This window comes from Ranitomeya imitator, chromosome 4, assembly GCF_032444005.1.
Source record: "Ranitomeya imitator isolate aRanImi1 chromosome 4, aRanImi1.pri, whole genome shotgun sequence".
Classification (NCBI taxonomy): domain Eukaryota; kingdom Metazoa; phylum Chordata; class Amphibia; order Anura; family Dendrobatidae; genus Ranitomeya; species Ranitomeya imitator.
This window is the reverse complement of record NC_091285.1, coordinates 437,539,270-437,560,615: the sequence shown is the minus strand read 5'-3', so window position 1 is coordinate 437,560,615 and position 21,346 is coordinate 437,539,270. Positions and strand designations below refer to the sequence as shown.

Sequence of the window (21,346 nt, the reverse complement as noted above, 5' to 3'; positions counted from 1 at the left end):
GAAGGCAGGACTGAGAGGTGACTCAAAATGCCCAAGGTGCAGTGAGGAAGGTGCTGATTTGTTACATATGATGTGGTCGTGTGCTTGCCTCCAGCCCTTTTGGGTAAAGGTACTTAACTTGATTCAAGAGGTGACGGGGATAAATGTGGTGCGCAGCCCGCTGACTTGCCTCCTGGGTTGTATGAATGACATTGCTACGGATGAATGTGGAAGGTTGGCTATTGCAAGATTGTTGTGTGCTGCGAGGAAGCTTATTGCGATGCATTGGTTGGATGAAAGACCACCAGGTAAAAAGGAATTTAACAAAATAAATTTTATTGTCCTTATGGAAAGGAATATCTACATCAAGAGAGGTCGAATACAAAATTTGAAAATGTCTGGGGCGGATGGATGGATTATCCAGGCGTGGCGTCTGCTGAGTTATTGCAGAATAGAATGGGTGTCGTGTAGTTTCTTCTGGAGAGACTTCTACATGTACAGGTGTGCTTTTGTAAAGCCTGGTATCACTTTTCAAGAGGTGATGTTTTCAGATGGTTTTATTAGACAAAGGGCAGGGGATTGGGGGAATGGAGGGGAGAAGGGGGGGTTGGTTATGGGGTAAGAGCGTTGTTAACGTAAAATGAAAATTGATTCATCGGTTTTGTATTCATTGTACCTGTCTGGAAAATGTATCAGACGGTGTTACTTGCGTGTCATATGCTTTAATAAAAACTATGTGATTTAAAAATAAAAAAAGAATTATGTTAAAGGGAACCTGCAATGTTGAAAATAGTATTTGATCTGCAGGTGAGATGTTATAGAGCAGGAGGAGCTGATCAGATTGATAATAATTTTTGTGGTAAAAGTCTCAGTACAACCTGTATATTACTCACTGATATCCCTGGTAATTGCATATGATTGCAGTGGGTGGTCCTTCTCAGTGATTGACAGTCTTCCCTGTATGCCTGTGCATGCAGAGAGAGCTGTCAATCACTGTTTAGCACCACCCACTGCAATCATATGCAATTACCAGGGATTTCAATGAATACAATACAAGTTACACTGAATCATTTACAACAAACCTATAGATAATTCTGCTCAGCTATTCCTTATTTATATCATGCTCACAGACTGGACTACATGTACAGCATGTAAGGTTCCCTTTAAGAGTGTAACCTATTGTAATGTTGTTAGAAATGCTCACTGGTAGTGATGAGCAAGTATACTCGTTGCTTGGGTTTTCCCGAGCACGCTCGGATGGTCTCCGAGTATTTGTTAGTGCTCGGAGATTTAGTTTTCATCTCGGCAGCTGAATGATTTACAGCTACTAGCCTGCTTGATTACATGTGGGGGTTGCCTAGGGAATCCCCACATGTAATCAAGCTGTCTAGTAGCTGTAAATCATGCAGATGCAGTAACGAAAACTAAATCTCCGAGCAGTCACAAATACTCGGAGACCACCCAAGCGTGCTCTGGAAAACCCGAGCAACGAGTACACTCACTCATCACTACTCATTGGGCATTACACAATCATGTTTTGCTTATGTTTATGTGGGAGTATATTATCCCCTTCACGACGTATATTTACGTCTTATGTCGTGAGCCTGAGTTTGATGCGGGCTCCAACGCTGAGCCTCCATCTTTCTCCACACAAGTTATGATTTAATTATCTGTCATGTGCCTTTAACAGCCGCGGGTCTTATGGTAAAATCATTGGTGCCCGTGGGTGAAGCGGTTATACTTCTTTCTTTACTGTTTTACTGCCCAACTGCTTTGCTTAAAATATAACTTTTTCCTTATGATTTTCCTGTCTTGCAGAAATTGAAAGTGTAAATCTGGATGATTACAATATCCATGTGATCGCCAGCGTCTTCAAGCAATGGTTGAGGGAACTTCCCAATCCTCTGATGACATTTGAACTCTATGAAGAGTTTCTCAGATCTATGGGTAAGTAATGGCAGACATTTATGGGGGTCTGTATGATAAATCGCCTATTCCTACGGGTCACATATTCTGCCCTGTGCCTCTCTCTTAGTCACTTTTTAATTTCATCTTACTTCTTGGCCACTACTTGGATAATCCCTTCCCAATCACCATGCTTCCGACCAAGTGGAATAATACCACATATATTCCCCTCCAGTGCCAGCGCCATTCCAGCAGTGTCGGCACTAACCCACCTGGGGCTCGCATGATATTATGCACGCGATCCTTACAGCCCATCACTGGCTACTTTACGCTTCCCTTTTTTGGACTAATCTGACATCAGGAGGGAGAGCAGCTGCAGCACCGACACTGCTGGAATCGTACACTGTGCATAGGCAGAAATCTGCTAATCTGTTATGTGGGTGGGGTCATACAGAGCTTATGAATATGGAGGATTACATTGCAGCAGGTTTACTAGTCCTTTAGTTATCATTTCCTGCTAGAAAAGTGATTTTATCAGAACAGCAGCAAGCAGCCCATTAAGTGACACATCACTGGAATCAGGATCTCCGTCTCTTTATTATTCTAATCTCTGATTAGGTGGCAGAAACCTGGTGACAGATTCCCTTTAATCACAACTTGCTTGGTGCCATTTATATTGGAGATTTACATTTAATTTCTAAATCTTTTGCAGCACCTGTTGTCTAGAAATTGGTTTACAATACCTTCATAGATGCAGTACTGTTGTTCAATTTGACTTTCTCCTACGCCTCATTGGGAGACACAGGACCATTGGTGTTATGCTGCTGCCACTAGGAGGGCACTAAGTAATACAGAAAGAATAGCTCCTCCCCTGCAGTATACACTCTCCTGCTGGCGGTAAGTGAACCAGTTCTTGCTTAATGTCTGTAGGAGGCACTTGGGTCTGCTTTCAGACTCCACCGTTTTTATTCTTTATTCTATTTTTTCTTTAACGGTGCGAATGGGGGCTACAGATCCTTTCTAAGTTCCGATCTCTCCTGAACCATCAACAGGCGAGAACGCGGAGTGTTCCTCCCGTATCCTTTCCTGCACCGTTGGATGCCAGCTCTGAGCTCACGTTACGGGTGACGGTTCCTTCGTGTTCCGATCTCCCCCCTCCATAGCATGCGACCACACGGAGTAGCCCTCCATCTACCTCTCCTGGAGCCAGGTGCATAGCCGGACATGATATTTATGGTGTCCGTGCAGCCCCCCACTGCATCACCACTGTTATAGCAGATGACGCAAGGCGGCAGAAGCTCTCCACCCCCTCCCTGACTATTGCGACGGTGGATTGAGCACCGCCCCACCGCATCTACCGTGAGTACACCTGCGGGGCCGAGGTGCTGGGAGGTCCTGGTCCCTGGGATAAGGGAGGTCCGCATATACCTTAAAGCCCGGGTGCGTGGGTCATGTCGGTCCGCACAAATAGCGGCGGCGGCGTGCCGGGCCGCGACTGCAAGCTTAAAATTTAGCCCCCGGCTTTTCTCTCGTCAAGGCCGGAACGTTGGCTCCGCCCACTGATGATTACCACCGCCCACTCTCTCTGGCGCTTCTCGTTCTGCCAGAAGCGCCTTCTCTTCCTGATCTCGGCGGCCATCTTTGGACACCCACAGGGCTGATGCTGCAACGCTGCTCCAGCGTTCTGAATCACAGCTTCAGGGATTAGTGATTTCTGTGCGGACCTCCCCCGGGGACTCAAGACACAGGACCTGGGTAAGCTGCAGAAACATAGCTTAACCCTACCCCTGCTAGTACGCGCTCTCCTCAAGGTTACACTATGTCTCAATCAAAGCCTAACAAAAAGTCTGGGAAAACCCACACTTCTTCCAGGCCATAAGCTCTCTAAAAGAAGACGAGGTTATTATCCCGGTCCCTCAAAGCGAAAGGTTTCGTTTCAAGGTTTTTATTCAAACCTGTTCATTGTTCCAAAGAAGGACAGTACAGTACGGCCCACACTGGACCTAAAACTACTGAACAAGTTCGTCAGGGTACGACGGTTCCGAATGGAATCGCTTCGTTCTGTCATTGCCTCTATGGAAAAAGGCGAGTTCCTGGCGTCTATAGACATCCAGGACGCGTACCTCCACATGCCAATTTTCCCTTCTCACCAGAGGTTCCTTCGCTTCGCAGTTCAGGAACAACACTTCCAATTCGTTGCTTTGCCCTTCGGCCTCACCACCGCTCCCAGGGTATTCACCATGGTCATGGCGGCCGCTGTGGCCATCCTTCACACCTGAGGCGTGGTGGTGCTGCCGTATCTAGACGATATCCTCATCAAAGGCCCCTCTTTCCGCGCCTGAAAGGAGGCTGTGAACATCACAATAGATTCTCTTTCTCGCCTGAGTTGGAAGATAAACTTCAAAAAATCTTCCCCAGTACCGGCTCAGTGAATTTCCTTTCTAGGAATGATACTGGACTCGTCCCAGGAATTGGTGCTTCTTCCCCCGGAAAAGATCTCAGCCTTACAGCGGGAAGCTCAGAAGCTCTCTCAACCTCGCACTCACTCTCTGCGCTTCAGTATGAGAGTCCTCGGCAGGATGGTAGCAGCCTTGGAGGCGGTTCCATTTGCCCAATTAGCAAGAAAACAGCTGCACTCTCTCAGGTTATATGTTGCAAAAAGTGATGTATTTATTCACATGTGCTGAAACTTAAGTATATATACACACAGCAGGATAAGAAACGGAGTAACGTTTCGACCCTATTCCGGGTTTTTCTCAAACTGCAAGTAATCACAAACTACAATTAGTGTTATGTACATATAATGAAGCACGTGAAGTTAATATTTACAAATATATATACAACTATATTTACAGTCAATAGTACAAGGGAAAAGTTCCTTAAGTACAGTAAATGCACTAAAAATCCTATCCCTGGTCTCTAGTGGATTAGGTAATTTATGGAAAGCCATGCTCAACAAGACTAGGACCAGAGACATGCTGGTAAAGTAAGTTGAGTGGTCAATTAAATGATACCTAGTGGTGGACCTGATGTGTACTGGTATAGATCACCGCCTGGAGTACTGACCTGTGATATCGGTGTACTGGTATAGATCACCGCCTGGAGTACTGACCTGTGATATCGGTAGTGGACGAAAAAGAAGTTAGGTCCCTACAAGGGCTGTGGATAAAAGAAGAGAAGGGGATCCCATGTAAAGAAATGTACAATCCGTGGTATGGGGTATAGGGTAACTACCAACCTCCTCCTGGCGTGGTGCTGGGGTATCTTGCTTCTTTGAGGTGTGTGTGCTCACATTGGTGGCAGTAGTTCTATTTATAGTGCCTGCCGGAAGTAAAGCAGGGCCATGTCAGAGGGAGGTGTGGAGCGCGGTGTGCGCGCTGTGCTGGCGGCGCCTGCGCAGTTTATGGTTTGAAAAGGAGGCTTGGAGTCTCTGAGGTAGCTCCGCATAACTGCGCATGCGCGATGCGCACTGGAACTCCGGTATGAAGCTCGCGTCACAGCGGCTGCGCAGTGAGGGCTAGCAGTGTCTAGCTGAGCTGAAATTGCGCACGCGCAGTGCGCACTAGTGAGACATCTGGAGTCTTGTGGATTATCATTCTCCCATGTATATAAGTGCCTGGCATAAATCAATGACTGGGCTGCGTGAAAGAGGCTGTTGGCTATTAAAAAGAGGGCACAGCATGTATGGTGAAGGCTGATGGGGATTATGCCTGGTTGGATTATTAAAGTGGAACCAAAATGTGAGTGGTAGGAAATTGTGTCACTCCGGATGATTTGTGTAGACCAAAATTAAATGAACAGTACGGCCCACACTGGACCTAAAACTACTGAACAAGTTTGTCAGGGTACGATGGTTCCGAATGGAATCGCTTCATTCTGTCATCGCCTCCATGGAAAAAGGCGAGTTCCTGGCGTCTATAGACATCCAGGACGCGTACCTCCACAATCCAATTTTCCCTTCTCACCAGAGGTTCCTTCGCTTCGCAGTTCAGGAACAACACTTCCAATTCGTTGCTTTGCCCTTCGACCTCACCACCGCTCCCAGGGTATTCACCAAGGTCATGGCGGCCACCATGGCCATCCTTCACACCCGAGGCGTAGTGGTGCTATCGTATCTAGACAATATCTTCATCAAAGGCCCCTCTTTCCGTGCCTGCAAGGAGGCTGTGAACATCACAATAGATTCTCTTTCTCGCCTGGGTTGGAAGATAAACTTCAAAAAATCTTCCCCAGTACCGGCTCAGCGAATTTCCTATCTAGGAATGATACTGGACTCGTCCCAGGGGTTGGTGCTTCTTCCCCCGGAAAAGATCTCAGCCTTACAGCGGGAAGCTCAGAAGCTCTCTCAACCTCGCACTCGCTCTCTGCGCTTCAGTATGAGAGTCCTCGGCAAGATGGTAGCAGCCTTGGAGGCGGTTCCATTTGCCCAATTACACCTCCGTCCCTTACAGCATGCCCTCCTGGCTGTTTGGGACAGGAACCAGTTCTCCCTCGACCGTCGGTTCTTCCTTCCCCACCGAGTCAGACAGTCTCTCAGGTGGTGGACATTAAAGTCCTCCCTGAATCAATGGAAGTCTTTTCTTCCAGTACATTGGCTAGTTGTGACAACACATGCCAGTCTTCTAGGCTGGGGAGCGGTGTTCTTACATCACACTGCTCAGGGCCGCTGGTCACTTCAGGAATCATGCCTTCCGATCAACATCTTGGAAATTCGGGCAATCAGGGTAGCTCTTCTCCAATTCCATCCCTTCCTGGCGGGTCGTCCCATCAGGATTCAGTCCAACAATGCCACTGCAGTGGCATACATCAACACACAAGGGGGAACCTGCAGCATGGCAGCCATGAACGAGGTAGGCTATATTCTCCGTTGGGCCGAGGAAAACCGCTCAATGATTTCTGCTGTTCACATCCCGGGAGTTGACAATTGGGAGGCAGATTTCCTCAGTCGTCAAGGTCTCGACTCAGAGGAGTGGTCTCTCCATCCGGAGATCTTCCACCAGATCTGCTGTCGTTGGGGAACTCCGGACGTGGATCTGATGGCCTCACGGCTAAATTCCAAGGTTCCCGACTTCATAGCTCGGTCCCACGATCCAGCAGCAATCGGGGCAGATGCACTCATACTCCTGTGGCATAATTTTCGGCTTCAGTACATATTTCCACCACTCCCCTTACTGCCGAGAGTCATCAAGAAGATCAGAGCGGAGGGAGTACCGGTATTCCTGATTGAGCCAGATTGGCCGCGCTGAGCATGGTACAAGGAACTAGTTCATCTAGTCGCCGATGTTCCCTGGTGATTACCGAATCGCGCAGACCTGCTATCACAGGGCCCCATTTACCACCAGAACTCCAAGGCCCTGTGTTTGACGGCATGGCTATTGAGTCCTGGGTTCTAACCCAGGCAGGTTTCTCTCCAGAAGTCATCTCTACCATGATCAGCGCTGGAAAGCCTACGTCTATGCGCATTTATCACCGCACTTGGAAAACCTTCTTTTCCTAGTGCAACGACTGGGGATGTTCTCCTCTTGAATTTTCCATTCCTTCCATCCTCGAATTTTTACAAACGGGTTTGGACTTAGGTCTCACCCTTAGTTCTCTCAAGGGGCAGATTTCAGCCCTGTCCGTTCTGTTCCAACGCAGGATTGCCAACAGATTATGAGTGAAGACGTTCATTCAGGGAGTCTCCCATAGGGTACCGCCCTATCAGATGTCGTTGGAACCATGGGACTTTAATCTGGTCATTGGAGTCTTGCAAGAAGCTCCTTTCGAACCTCTACAGGAAGTTTCCCCTGTCCTTTCTTTCATGGAAGGTTGCCTTCCTGGTTGCGGTCACGTCCATTAGACGAGTCTCAGAGCTGGCGGCTCTGTCTTGTCAAGTTCCGTTCCTGAATTTTAATCAGGATAAGGTGGTTTTGAGAACATACCTGTCCTTTTTGCCAAAACATGTCTCATCCTTTCATCACAATCAGGAGATTGTCTTACCGTCTCTCTGTCCGGCACCAGTACATTGCATCGAGAAGGCCCTCCACACACTGGATTTAGTGAGAGCTCTCAAGAGATACGTCTCGCGGGCGGCATCCTTACGCAGGTCGGATGCCCTGTTTGTGCTCCCGGAAGGGCCAAGGAAGGGGTTTCCCGCTTCCAAGGCGACAATAGCCAAATGGATTCGTTCAGCTATTCAGGAGTCTTACCGAGTCAGAGATCATTCTGTCCCAGCAAGGATTAAGGCTCATTCCACTCGGTCAGTGGGTGTGTCTTGGGCCATGCGGCACCAAGCTTCGGCAGCACAAGTTTCCAGAGCTGCGACCTGGTCCAGTCTGCATACGTTTACAAAACATTACCATATTCATTCTCAGGCCTTTGGCAGATGCGACCGTCGGCAGACGAATTTTGCAGGCGGCTGTGCCGCATCTGTAACCTATGGGTACAAGGAGCAATTACAGTTGATTGTTCCCCACCCAGGGTCTGCTTTAGGACGTCCCATGGTCCTGTGTCACCCAATGAGGCGTAGGAGAAACAGGGATTTTTGTGTACTCACCGTAAAATCCTTTTCTCTGAGCCAATCATTGGGGGACACAGCACCCACCCTGTTAGCCTAACGGCTTTGGTTTTCTGTGTTGGCTTGGTTTTGACATAGTTCATCTTGGTTAAATGTTAAGCTCCTACTGCTTTGTTACCGAACTGGTTCACTTGGAGCCAGCAGGACGGTGTATACTGCAGGGGAGGAGCTATTCTTTCTGTATTTGCTTAGTGTCCTCCTAGTGGCAGCAGCATAATACCCATGGTCCTGTGTCCCCCAATGATTGGCTCGGAGAAAAGGATTTTACGGTGAGTACACAAACATCCCTGTTTTTTTTTATCTTACAGGTCTTGGTGAGAGAAAGGAGACCGTGCGGGGAGTGTATTCAGTGATCGACCAGTTGTCTCGGACACATCTCAGCACTCTGGAGAGACTTATCTTTCACCTTGTCAGGTTGTTACCATGCTTATTTGCTAGCCTCTATGTAATGTTCTGTGCTCTCTACAAGACAATAATTACGTTATGTGTTTACGCCGGTTTGGGATGTTTTAGGATCGCCCAGCAGGAAGAAACGAATCGCATGTCTGCCAATGCGCTGGCAATTGTGTTTGCCCCATGTATTCTCCGTTGTCCGGACACTACAGATCCATTGCAGAGCGTACAGGACATTGGGAAGACCACAGCGTAAGACCCTTCAGATTATTTCCTTTATCCCTGCAGTGTCCTTACCCTTGCGATCAATAAAAATGTCTCTGCTCAACCAAAGTAAAGGTACCGTCACACATAACGATATCGTTAACGATATCGTTGCTTTTTGTGACGTAGCAACGATATCGTTAACTAAATCGTTATGTGTGACAGCGACCAACGATCAGGCCCCTGCTGGGAGATCGTTGGTCGCTGGGGAAAGTCCAGCACTTTATTTTGTCGCTGGATCTCCCGCTGACATCGCTGAATCGGCGTGTGTGACGCCGATTCAGCGATGTCGTCACTGGTAACCAGGGTAAATATCGGGTTACTAAGCGCAGAGCCGCGCTTAGTAACCCAATGTTTACCCTGGTTACCGTTGTAAATGTAAAAAAACAAACACTACATACTTACATTCCGGTGTCTGGTCAGGTCCCTCGCCGTCAGCTTCCCGCACTGACTGGTGAGCGCCGGCCAGCCGTAAAGCACAGCACAGCGGTGACATCACCGCTGTACTTTACGGCCGGCGCTCAGTCAGTGCGGGAAGCTGAAGGCGAGGGACATGACCAGACACCGGAATGTAAGTATGTAGTGTTTGTTTTTTTACATTTACAACGGTAACCAGGGTAAACATCGGGTTACTAAGCGCGGCCCTGCGCTTAGTAACCCGATGTTTACCCTGGTTACCCGGGGACTTCGGGATCGTTGGTCGCTGGAGAGCTGTCTGTGTGACAGCTCTCCAGCGACCAAACAGCAACGCTGCAGCGATCGACATCGTTGTCGGTACCGCTGCAGCGTCGCTTAGTGTGACGATACCTTAAGGTCTCATTCAGACGTCATTTAATTCTTGCAAGTGAAAAAATGGGACAGGTTATCATCAGTGATCTGGATCACATTTTCACCAGAGTTTGGCCAGTTTGCCACTTTTTACCATCAGTAGTTAACGTTATACTGGGCTGGAGAGGCTTTGCTTTTCTAAAAATGAAGAGCGCACGAATTGCACATGGATGGCATCTGTATACTGTCTGTAACTTTTACAGACCCTTAGACTTGTATTGGTGATTTTGATTCTTGCCTCCATCATTTATTTTCTTGTTTTCCAAATACGAGATCTGAAAAGAATCCCAGACATATGAATAACCACATAGACTATAATGGACCTTTAACCTGTGTTAAACATGGACGTCTGAATGAGGCCTAACTAGTGCTGTTTTACTTAAGCCAAAGATCTTATTTCACACACATTAGGTGTAGTAATCTAATTATTTACACTTATTCCAGCTTCAAATAGCATAAGTACATATTCCCACCAGTTATCCTGTGTAAAGTAAGACTGTTTATACCCTAAACCTGTCTAAATGTGTGTGTAATGTAGAGTAAGTGCATTAATATGCTCATCGATCGCCATCTTACCTGGTTTACAGTGCCCTCTGGTCTTCTTCACCCACGTGACTGCATTTCCGACTCACCGGACAACATTGGTGTTTGTGTGTGAACCAGAAGTGGCTTTTTCAGTGTAAGTCTATGGGGCCTCATTCTGCCCCTCTATAGATTTGCATTGTAAAAGTGACTTCCAGCTCACATAAACACCAGGGTGATTTGGAGAACCGAAATTGCAGTCACATAACTGAAAAGAGGAATGGAGCTGTGCTAGAAACTGGAGAAGATGGCATTCACGTATATTAATGCACTTGGACCACATTACGTAGACACTCACAATGGTATCTACTATATAAAGCTGAATGTGTGTATGTGTGTGTGTGTGTGTATGTGTGTGTGTGTGTGTGTGTATGTCCGGGATTGGCATCTGCACCGTCACAGCTACAGCCACAAAATTTTGCACAGTCACACGTCTGGACCCCGAGAGCGTCATAGGCTATATTGTGAGGCGAAATTTTAACCCCGCGCGTTCCAATTCACCAAACAATTTTGCCCCTATCTACATAATGGGGAAAAAAGTGAAAGGAAAAGTGTTGGAAGCGTCGCAGCTACAGCAACAAAATTTTGCACAGTCACACGTCTGGACCCTGAGAGCGTCATAGGCTACGTTGTGAGGTGAAATTTTAACCCCGCGCTTTCCAATTCACCAAACAATTTTGCCCCTATCTACATAATGGGGAAAAGTGAAATGAAAAGTGTTGGAGACGTCGCAGCTACAGCAACAAAATTTTGCACAGTCACACGTCTGGACCCTGAGAGCGTCATAGGCTATGTTGTGAGGTGAAATTTTAACCCCGCGCTTTCCAATTCACCAAACTATTTTTCCCCTATCTACATAATGGGGAAAAGTGAAAGGAAAAGTGTTGGAGGCAAATTGACAGCTGCCAGATGTAAACAAGGGGGACTTAAAGAATGAGAGCGATGGCGCCAAAGAGTATATACCGATCAGTTGCTAAGGTGGGGCCCCGACATGAGATACTCACCACACATTGAGATATGAACACACACACAAAATGCGCCAAACACTACCACGTGCTTGAACACATATACCACCCTCAGCACACATTTCACCACACATACACCAACCTCGCCACATAAAAGTCGAAACACAAAAGTCGCCGCTCAAAACTCACCACGCGCAAAACTCGCCACATGCAAAAACTAGGCTCACGCAAAACTCGCCACAAGTGCAAAACTCACCTCATGGAAAACTCGCCACACGCAAAACTTGCACACGCGGAAAAATTGCCACATGCACAAAATTTGCAACACATGCAAAAGTTGCCTCACACAAAACTTGCACATACTCAAAAGGCACCAGACATAAAACTCACCACGCGCAAAACTCGCCATGCGCAAAACTTGCTGCACACAACTTGCTACACTCACCAGTCACATGCAACTCGACACACAAAAAGTTGCTACACGCATGTTGCCACACAAAACTCATCTCACAAAAGTCGCTACATGCATGTCGCCACACACAACTCAACACACAACTTGACAGACGAAACTCGCCCTAAAACACACACAAGTCTGGTATTAGCCTTCAAAAATAAAAATCTGATTAATAAGCAGACAAACTACAAGAGCAACAAATGTACCATATAGGAAATACAGCAGCTGTCAGTCACATAACCTGTCTATTATGTGTATGTGTGAGCTAATATATACTGCCAGGGAGAGGGCTTCCTGTTGGCTGGGGATTTATCAGGCTGCCAATTTATCTTACAAATACTGAGGTAAAAATACTGAGCAAATAACGTGTTAACGAGGTCTAATACAGGAGATCACACAGGTATATACTATATACAGGGGAGATGACACACAGATATATACTATATACAGGAGAGATGACACACAGGTATGTACTATATACAGGAGGAGATGACACACAGATATATACTATATACAGGGGAGATGACACACAGGTATATACTATATACAGGAGGAGATGACATACAGGTATATACTATATATAGGAGGAGATGACATACAGGTATATACTATATATAGGAGGAGATGACATACAGGTATATACCATATATAGGAGGAGATGACATACAGGTATATACTATATATAGGAGGAGATGACATACAGGTATATACTATATACAGGGGAGATGACACACAGCAGGTATATACTATATACAGGGGAGATGACATACAGGTATATACTATATACAGGAGATGACATACAGGTGTATACTATATATAAGGGAGATGACAAACATGTATATACTGAGGTGAAAATGAGAGGTGTGAGGTGAAAATGAAAAGGTGTGAGTGCAAAATGAGAGGAGTGAGGGAAAATAGTGTAGTGATCGGAAAATGACAGATGTGAGGTCGAAATGACAAGTGTTAGGCGGGAATGAGAGGAGTGAGGGAGAAAATGAGAGGTGTGAGGGAGAAAATGAGAGCTGTGAGGGGGAAAATTAAAGATGTGATTGGGAAAATGAGAGGCGTGATGGGAAAATAAGACAAGTGAGGTGCTATAACTAACCACAGTTATTTACTATGCCCAGGCAACGCCGGGCTCTTCAGCTAGTAGGACATAAAAGGTTTCATGGGACTGCTTCTTTAATACTGATCCTTAACCTGTCCCATTTCTCTTTCTGTTTATCCTTTTATAGCTGTGTGGAGCTGATTGTTATGGAACAGATGAATAAATACAAAGCTCGTCTAAAGGATATCAACAGTCTAGAGTTTGCAGAGAACAAAGCTAAGAGTCGTCTGTCCCTAATCCGCAGGTCTATGGTAAGAAAATTTCGGCTCCACTGGGAAAATTGGGGACAGTGCCATCACAACTAACACATCCAGACTCGCCCTTTCTGCTCACCATCTTTTAGGCTTCTCTCCTACTTCTAACCTTCTGCTCTCCTTTCATCTCCTTTTTCAATCCAGAAACCTGTACTAATTGCAGTTAGATTTATGAGCATAAATCGCAGCACCCTGCCGGTATGTATACTAAGATCAGGCTGTCTGTGACGCTCATCTGTTGTGTCCCCATTAACACAAGTGCACTCAAACTCACTGTTCTGTGTTCACTTGAACGGCATCATTTTAAGACCGGTTCCGTACATCTGTACTTTGTGTCCCGTTCTCGGGCAGTGATGCACAGACTGGCCTCAAGTCTCCTGACCTGAAATCGATAGCCTCTTAGGAGTATACGAAGCTGGCAAGATTGAGTCAGGAGACCGGTGGTCATTCTGGGCATTGTGGTCCATGTACAAACCGCAAAATATGGCTGTCTGAACCCAGCCTTAATCTGCATGTTTGTGCTCATCTTGACATCAGTCTCATTGTATAGAGTCACTTATTTGGACATCTTTAGAAGACATGCCATGTCCCATTTAGGGTTCATGCAACCCAGTCTGTTCAGTTTACACTTCTTACGCATGATTTTTCATTTTCCAAATCACATGTGAAGATAAGGGCTCCCCATATTGGATTTCACGTGGTTCATAAGGTTTACCTCTGTTTTTGTCTAATCATGTATACTCTGCATATTTTCTGTAAAACAACTCCATGTAATGTTAGCATTTTAACAGAAAAGTAAGACAAAATTGGTCTTGGTGGCTTGGACCAGAGTCAGTGATGTCACTATTGCTCCCGAGACCTCTTATAAAGGGAAATCTTTGGCATATAATCACCGCTCTGCAGATAATAGCGAGGAGCTCGGTACATTCTGAAAAAGCAAAAGCTGGTAATTGCTACATTGAGTCCTGAAAGGAAATATTCAGCTTACTAATGCATTCCTACAAAACTTTATAGCTGTGCCCCTGTTCCCCTCATGTGTAGTATAAGTTTAGTGTTTGCCTGAAAGTCAGCAAAATTAGCGGACGTGACAGGCTCCATGTGCATCACTGTATGGTGGATGGCTGCAGGAGCTACCTACCATTTATATGCACTTGTCTTGCCCAAAAATCGGCCACATTAGTGCATATTGTGATCTGTGGAAAATCTCCTATGTGCATTAATGCATTGGCTTACATGGTTTGATTGCTATCTGTACACAGGACATTTCACACACAGACCTAAAAGCGTTAATGTGAGCATACCCTTACATTCTGCAGTGTCAGGTCTACACTTTACCTGCCTTCAATTTCATAGGCTGGTCTCACATATTGTGGCCTTGGTGTGTTTTTTTGAGACGCTTTTCTTTAATCCTGGCAAAAAAAAAAGCTGTAGGTCAGTCACTGTGTCACAAAAAGACTTAGTTTTGCAAAACCACGGCATGTGAACCATTCTCACAGTGGTATACCCAGCCCGATCGCCGGGTCTCCTGACTTCTAACTCAGGTCAGCATATCCCACTGGTGTAATAGGTATTCTCACCTGAGCACGGACCCCCTAGAAACCCACCTTAGATGGGGAGAAGCTGTGTGTCAACTTCAGTTGTCAGACAAATCTTCTTACAACCATACCTCTCTTGGCTCCACTCTTTCGTCACAGTGAATGAACAATTGCATCCTCCTCCCTAAATCGATGGTCGCCTTTTCTCTGATAGGTCAGATTATCTAATGCCAATCTTTGATGGACAATAGTGTCATTGACTGTAAACTTGCGAGAAATAGAAAAAAAAATACTGCAGTCAAGTGTTTGCCTAGATGTAATATACATTTTCAAGTGATGACCAATATTGCAGCACGTAGAGGTCAAAGAACCATTTTACAGGACTTCGGTTCATCGTCCATCTCCGTATTCTGTGAGTGCTAGAAGGGAGGCCTTCAAATCTCCTTACCTCCTGGCATTCCTGGCTCTTCTCTTGATTAGCCGGGCTGGTGCGACCCCGTGTGCGTCACGCTGCAATGATGATGGCACACCAGCCCAGCTAATCAAAAGATGAGCTGGGGATTAAGGGGAGTTACAGACCACCCGTCTAGGGGTCACATATTACTGACCTGCCTGATGGACTGGAGTACTGCAACTCTGTTCTCCCATTTCTAGTAGCAGGATACAGTTTTCTGCACCTTTAACTAAAAAATGTAAACCTGGCAAGCATATGCCAACAAGGCACACGTTTACTTAATTTATGCCATTGTGTGTATTCATGCTTTGCACTTTATTCAGGGGAAAGGACGACTTCGCTCAAATCTGAGCCCGGTTATTTCTGGGCGTTCCCCTGTTCCAGATGCAGCAGGTGACCACGGGTTATCCACTATTCCTTCTGAAGATGAGTCTTCTGAGCAAAAAGAGGCAGCCATGCAACAAGAAGAAAGAGTATTAGCCCAGCAGATAGAGACGCTACAAAAGGAGAAGTGAGTGGTGAATGTGAACTTTCTAGTGTAGTGCAAGACATTTGGTCAATACTATTTAGCGCTTACACAGTGTATGACTTCTTTATCTGGATAGGTTTTTACAATTGCGTATTTTATTTGTAATGTCTCGGATGTTCTATACTACCTCACCACCACTAGGTATAATTGCCAGATGTTCTTCCATTTACTGTACTTTCAAGTAAGTTTTCAGAATAAACTGTTGTGTGTGTATATAAGGAAAAACTCTATTTCTGATCATTATACCACTTGTGGCCTGCATTTTAATCAGTTTTCCCCGCTGCAGGCTCTACCTCTAATTTGCAATTCACTCTGAGCTAGTGGGAGAAGACTAACTGCTATATCTCCCATAAACAGCATACACACAGAGATTGTATGATACCTATGGAATAAAGAATAGGAATCAAATAGAAGCAGTAATGTGGAGGAAATTATACAGCAGTCCTGAGCTGCATAGGAGTGAATCCACTGGGGAGTAGTAAAAGACTTTAGAACGATCAGCAGGATCTTTCTGATAATACATCTGCTTGTTTCTTCACCCTGCTCCTATCTCCACCTTCCTCCTCCCCTCTCCTTAGAGTATAAACGGATGTGCAACCTGACACCTCACTGTGCTGACAAGTCTGTCTTGTCTTGTACAAGATGGCGTTGAGTTTTTTTTTTCAGAATGGATGTTGAGTTCCAGATGCAGAGGGGAGGTGAAGGAGTGGCTCATAAGTGGAGAAAGAACCACATTTCTTTGACAAAACATATTACAAAGTTTCTTATATTTACCTGTACTATTGATTTATGCAGGGTTTTTGAAAGTACAGCTGTTTTTCTAGTTGTCTACTCTGAGAAATGCACCAAGAATAAAGTGCAGAATTTGTCCCTTCCCATTGGCTGTCAGGGCATAAGAGGTGTAGTCTTACAACAGATAGAGAGCCACAAGTTGGGGAACTTTGATCTAGAGAAAAGGCTAGGACCATATAGGGCTGAAAAGAGGGAGGAGTTCTCTCATTTTACAAGCATTATGTGATCTGTCTACTGTAGCTGAAAAGTTTTTTGTTTCACCGTCACTATTGTTGATGAGAACATGATCATACGTAACATACTATTATGCTGGTTATGTTGTATTGTATTTCTTTCTTCTGTATATTTGACATTGTATGCTGTCAAGAAAGATGAAACCAAGCAGTTAATATAGTGGATGATGTACAGTACCTTACAGTTGTTTTAGGCCTTGTTCAGCCTTGTATTTGGAACAACTCGTATCCTTTTTGTTTTTTTAAAAACCAATAAAGGATAAATAGTAGTAAAGTAACAAAGAAACATAATTCTCCCTATGCCTGGATCTGTACATGATTTTGTTGACTAAAGATGAAACAAACGCCACCTTTTTAAAACTGGCAATAACAACCAATCAGAGTTCAGCTTTCATGTTTTAAACTGCTATGGGAAAATGAAAGTTGCACAGTGATTGATTGCTATCGACAATAAAGCCTGCTGTATACCTAACAAAGATATGAGGCATTATGCTGATCACAACCTTAAAGGTGTTCTCAAAGATCATGATTTGATGGCCACAATTTTAACCGCAACCCATCCTAATTACATGTTAGGAAGGATTGCAGTCTAAAGAAACACTGATCCCAAGACTTGGGTGTCTCAACTGTCAGAGGAGCATGATCGTAAACTCGTGTATCACAGTGAGCTGCCAGAGATGGGCTGTGACACTAGAAGAAATAACTCTTCGCTGGCTGAGCACAATTTTTTTTTCTCCAGCTTCAGTCCTCTATGTGCACTCAGTCAATGAGATTTATTTCTTCTCATTCCACAGCCCTGCTTTGGCAGCAAACAGCGTATGTATGTTGATGATCTTGCTCCTCTGACATTTGAGACATAAGTCGTCGGGAGCTGTGTCTCTTCAGACAGAAAACTAACCTGATATATGAATAGGATGGGCTGCCATTTTATTACATTCTTGGAGAACCCCTTTAAAGTTGTTTTCCCACTGCAATACATTTATGACAAATGCAAGGATAGATCATATCTGCCTGATAAGACATTGCCCCGGATATTAAATAGAGCGCGAACCACACATGTGGTATTGATCCTTCCATTCTAGGCTATAGCAGTTAAGGAAATAGAGCAACTCCCATTGATTATAGTGGAGAAAATTGCAGACAATTCAGTCTCTTAGTGGGTCTTTAGAGCACCATTTCTGCTAATAAAGACATTTAATCCATATGCTGTGCAAGTATGGCAGGAAAACTAATGCTACCTCGCACATTTCAGTTTTGCTACCATTTTTGTATATATTTAACCACACCCCACAAAAAAAATGTTGAGGGAGAGCGCTTAGAGTGTGTGTGTTGGTTTCACTGAGGTCTCTATGTATTGGGGACCATAAGTAGTTAATTCTTGTGTGAATAACCTTGTCTTTATATTTCTTTTTTTTTGTCTTTAAATTTATCTTAAAATAGAGAGGAGCTTGCTTATGAAATGCTAGCTTTAGAGCCTCGAGCTTCAGATGATGAAACCTTGGAGTCTGAAGCATCTCTTGGGACTGCAGACAGCTCTGAGAACCTGAACTATGAGTCTGAAGGAGCAGCATCCATCAGATCAGGTTAGTTATCACTTCTTCTGAAATGAGATCAACCAAATTTATTTTTCAGCCAATCTAAAGTAGTTGTGAGACCTCAGACAGAGAAGTTGGGCAAGTGTTTTTGGGCACAATACTTTCCTGAAAATTACTATCGCGTTGCTGTGCAGTGTTAGTCTGAAAGGGAATCTGTCACCAGATTTATTATCCTCAATCTGAGAACAGCATAAAATTGGGAAAGAAGCCACAATTCCAGTGTTTAGTGTCATATACTTGCTGTATTTTTAATAAAATTACAGTTTTAACTGTGCAAATTGCCTCTTCAGAGAAAAAGAGGACTTAAACACTATAGCATCACCTGTTGGAAGTAGCGATCCTACAAGTCACAATCAACTCTTTAAGGAGTCGTGCAATATGACTTAGGATAAAAACCAAATCAGTATCTCAATTCACAGACACGGTGTTTCGGGCTGTTGGCCCTCGTCAGTGCGAAGCATGAGAACTGATTTGGCTAGGAGAGAGGCTCTGCACTGGGGTCTAAAGGGCAACGTTTCTCCTAATGGAGATTGACATACCAGCTCTGGCTTATCAAGGTAAGGAGGCTCATTTGCCTTGCAATGCTACTCTGGGAAATTTAATATGCAAATTGCCACCTCAGAGAAAAAGAGGACTTAAACTCTATAGTTTTAACCGTGGCTCCTCTGCTAGCTCATTAATGACAGGACTAGAAGAGTTGCAACACATAATTGTTTTATCAAAACTACAGCAAGAAGCCCAGCAAGTGACATCTCGAATCGGGGTTGCATCCCCTACTTCATACTGCTTTCAGTAGGGTTCCATTAGCGTGGTGACAGATTCTGTCTCAGAAGAACAGTACTTTCATTATATTTGCTCTTTGACCACTTGCTTGTTTGATTTGTCTTTTTTTTCTAATTTACGTCCCGCAGAAAGAGCACTAGTTCTGAGTTCCACACGAGGTCCACGAATGGAAGTGTCAAGAGTACGGAAATCAGTCAAGAGAGACAACGACAGCACAGATAGTGGAGACCGTAACCTTTCCTCTCCCACTGCTTCATCTTGCTTACCCCACCTGGGAAGAAAGAGGTTCCACTTACACTCCAAATCTCCCTTTTACCGGGAACCTTCTTCAGCAGACACCCTGGACTCTGGGATCCCCTTACACTTTACAAGCCGTGGAACTTTTAATCCTGAGAAAGGACGGCAGAAATTAAAGAATGTCAAACAATCTCCCCAGAAACCAAGGGATCCTCCAGACAGCGGGGAGCCAAGGATTCTGGGATCAGATGGCAGCTCACAATCTGTTGTCTTGTTTGGGAACAATGAGTTTATGGTTTGAAAGCGGTATAATGGTTCCATTGTTCATCCTTGCCAAGAGCTGTGCCCTACCACATAGCTTTATCTTGGTGCCTCATTGTGCATCCAGGAGCAACCATTTGGCATGCGCTGCCAAAACATATCAAGGACCAGCCGGGCCATGTTTAACGAACGCCTTACCCACCTAGCCCATCACAGAACGGTTTAACACGCCTTTTATCAACACAAACTGATCAACAGAAAGAGAGAGGCTTTTATTATAAATATTATTATATTAATATTATTAATTTTATTTGTGGTTTCTAAGCCCAATATAAATAAACCATTCCCTTTAATTTAAAGCAGCATCTGCACTGTGGTTACACAAAGCTTTGTAAGGTTGAAGCTGCATGGCTCAACTTGTCTTGAGTAGATCACTCCGTTATTCTGTCTGTTTTCACTTACTGTCCAAAGAAATTGGTCAAAACCCACAATGACAAAAAAATAACCAAACTTGTGTCGCTCTCGAGTGATTACATTCCATTTTTTTTGTGGGATCCCCAGCGTATGGGCTTGAAAGAAGATTTTTTTTCTTTTCAGAAAGTGGATACTCTGCTTGGAGTTTTGGTCGATTCAGAGGAAACCTTCTTTTTTGCAGAAGAGGATTTTTAAGGAACAGACATAGAAACTGAGCAGCTTCCTCTTCTCACCTAACCCTTCTGGCTGCAGATTTTCCTATAAGCTTGCTGAGCCTTCCAATGGGCAGCCACTTCCATACTGAATGTAAATGGCCCTGCATCATGCCACTGGGTGCAGGGAGCATTGGGAGACTGTGCGATCATATGTATTCAGTACAATCTGTACATTTCCGGCTGTAAGATCCATTACATTGCAAACAAACCCAGAGCTTATTAAAAGAACAAAAGCTGCAGACTGTCAATTCTTGAAGTAGTATTCTCGCCTTTATTGTTGAAAATATGCTGTACAAGTGGGGCAGGTTTTAAATACATAGTTATTTCAACACGTTTACACATCACAGGCAGGTTGTGGAGTGTGGCTACCATTTTCAAGTGAGCACAATTGATCAGAGAAATTGAACATTCCTCTGTATGCAGGTCAGTATGAGCCTGATTATTGAGCTGTTTTTGTGTCCAACTTGAAAACAGGGATTTTTGTGTACTCACCGTAAAATCCTTTTCTCCGAGCCAATCATTGGGGGACACAGGACCATGGGTGTTATGTTGCTGCCACTAGGAGGACACTAAGTAATACATAAAGAATAGCTCCTTCCCTGCACTATACACCCTCCTGCTGGATCCAAGTGAACCATTTTGGTAATAAAGCAGTAGGAGCTTAACATTTAACCAGGATGAACTATGTCAAAACCAAGCCAACACAGAAAACCAAAGCCGTTAGGCTAACAGGGTGGGTGCTGTATCCCCCAATGATTGGCTCGGTGAAAAGGATTTTACGGTGAGTACACAAAAATCCCTGTTTCTCCTACGCCTCATTGGGGGACACAGGACCATGGGACGTCCTAAAGCAGTCCCTGGGTGGGAAACAACTATAATTGTTCCTTGTACCCACAGGTTACAGATGCGGCACAGCCGCCTGCAAAATTCGTCTGCCGACGGTCGCATCT

At 44.8% G+C, this 21,346-nt stretch overlaps 1 protein-coding gene across 6 annotated transcripts in view; it reads left to right on the top strand.

The window, feature by feature from the left end:
• MYO9A (myosin IXA) overlaps positions 1-20,644 on the top strand; it is a 183,037-nt gene extending 162,393 nt beyond the window's left edge. For 5 of the 6 annotated variants that reach the window (XM_069765609.1, XM_069765605.1, XM_069765608.1 and 2 more), the window contains 7 exons: positions 1,798-1,926; positions 8,749-8,854; positions 8,954-9,085; positions 13,162-13,285; positions 15,601-15,788; positions 18,272-18,414; positions 19,338-20,644. In XM_069765609.1, the coding sequence (XP_069621710.1) occupies positions 1,798-1,926; positions 8,749-8,854; positions 8,954-9,085; positions 13,162-13,285; positions 15,601-15,788; positions 18,272-18,414; positions 19,338-19,747 (1,232 nt within the window). In that variant the 3' untranslated portion in view covers positions 19,748-20,644. Of the gene's footprint in view, positions 1-1,797; positions 1,927-8,748; positions 8,855-8,953; positions 9,086-13,161; positions 13,286-13,432; positions 15,579-15,600; positions 15,789-18,271; positions 18,415-19,337 lie in introns of those variants that run through there. The other variant, XM_069765610.1, reaches the window with a different exon arrangement.
• Positions 20,645-21,346: the final 702 nt, after the last annotated feature.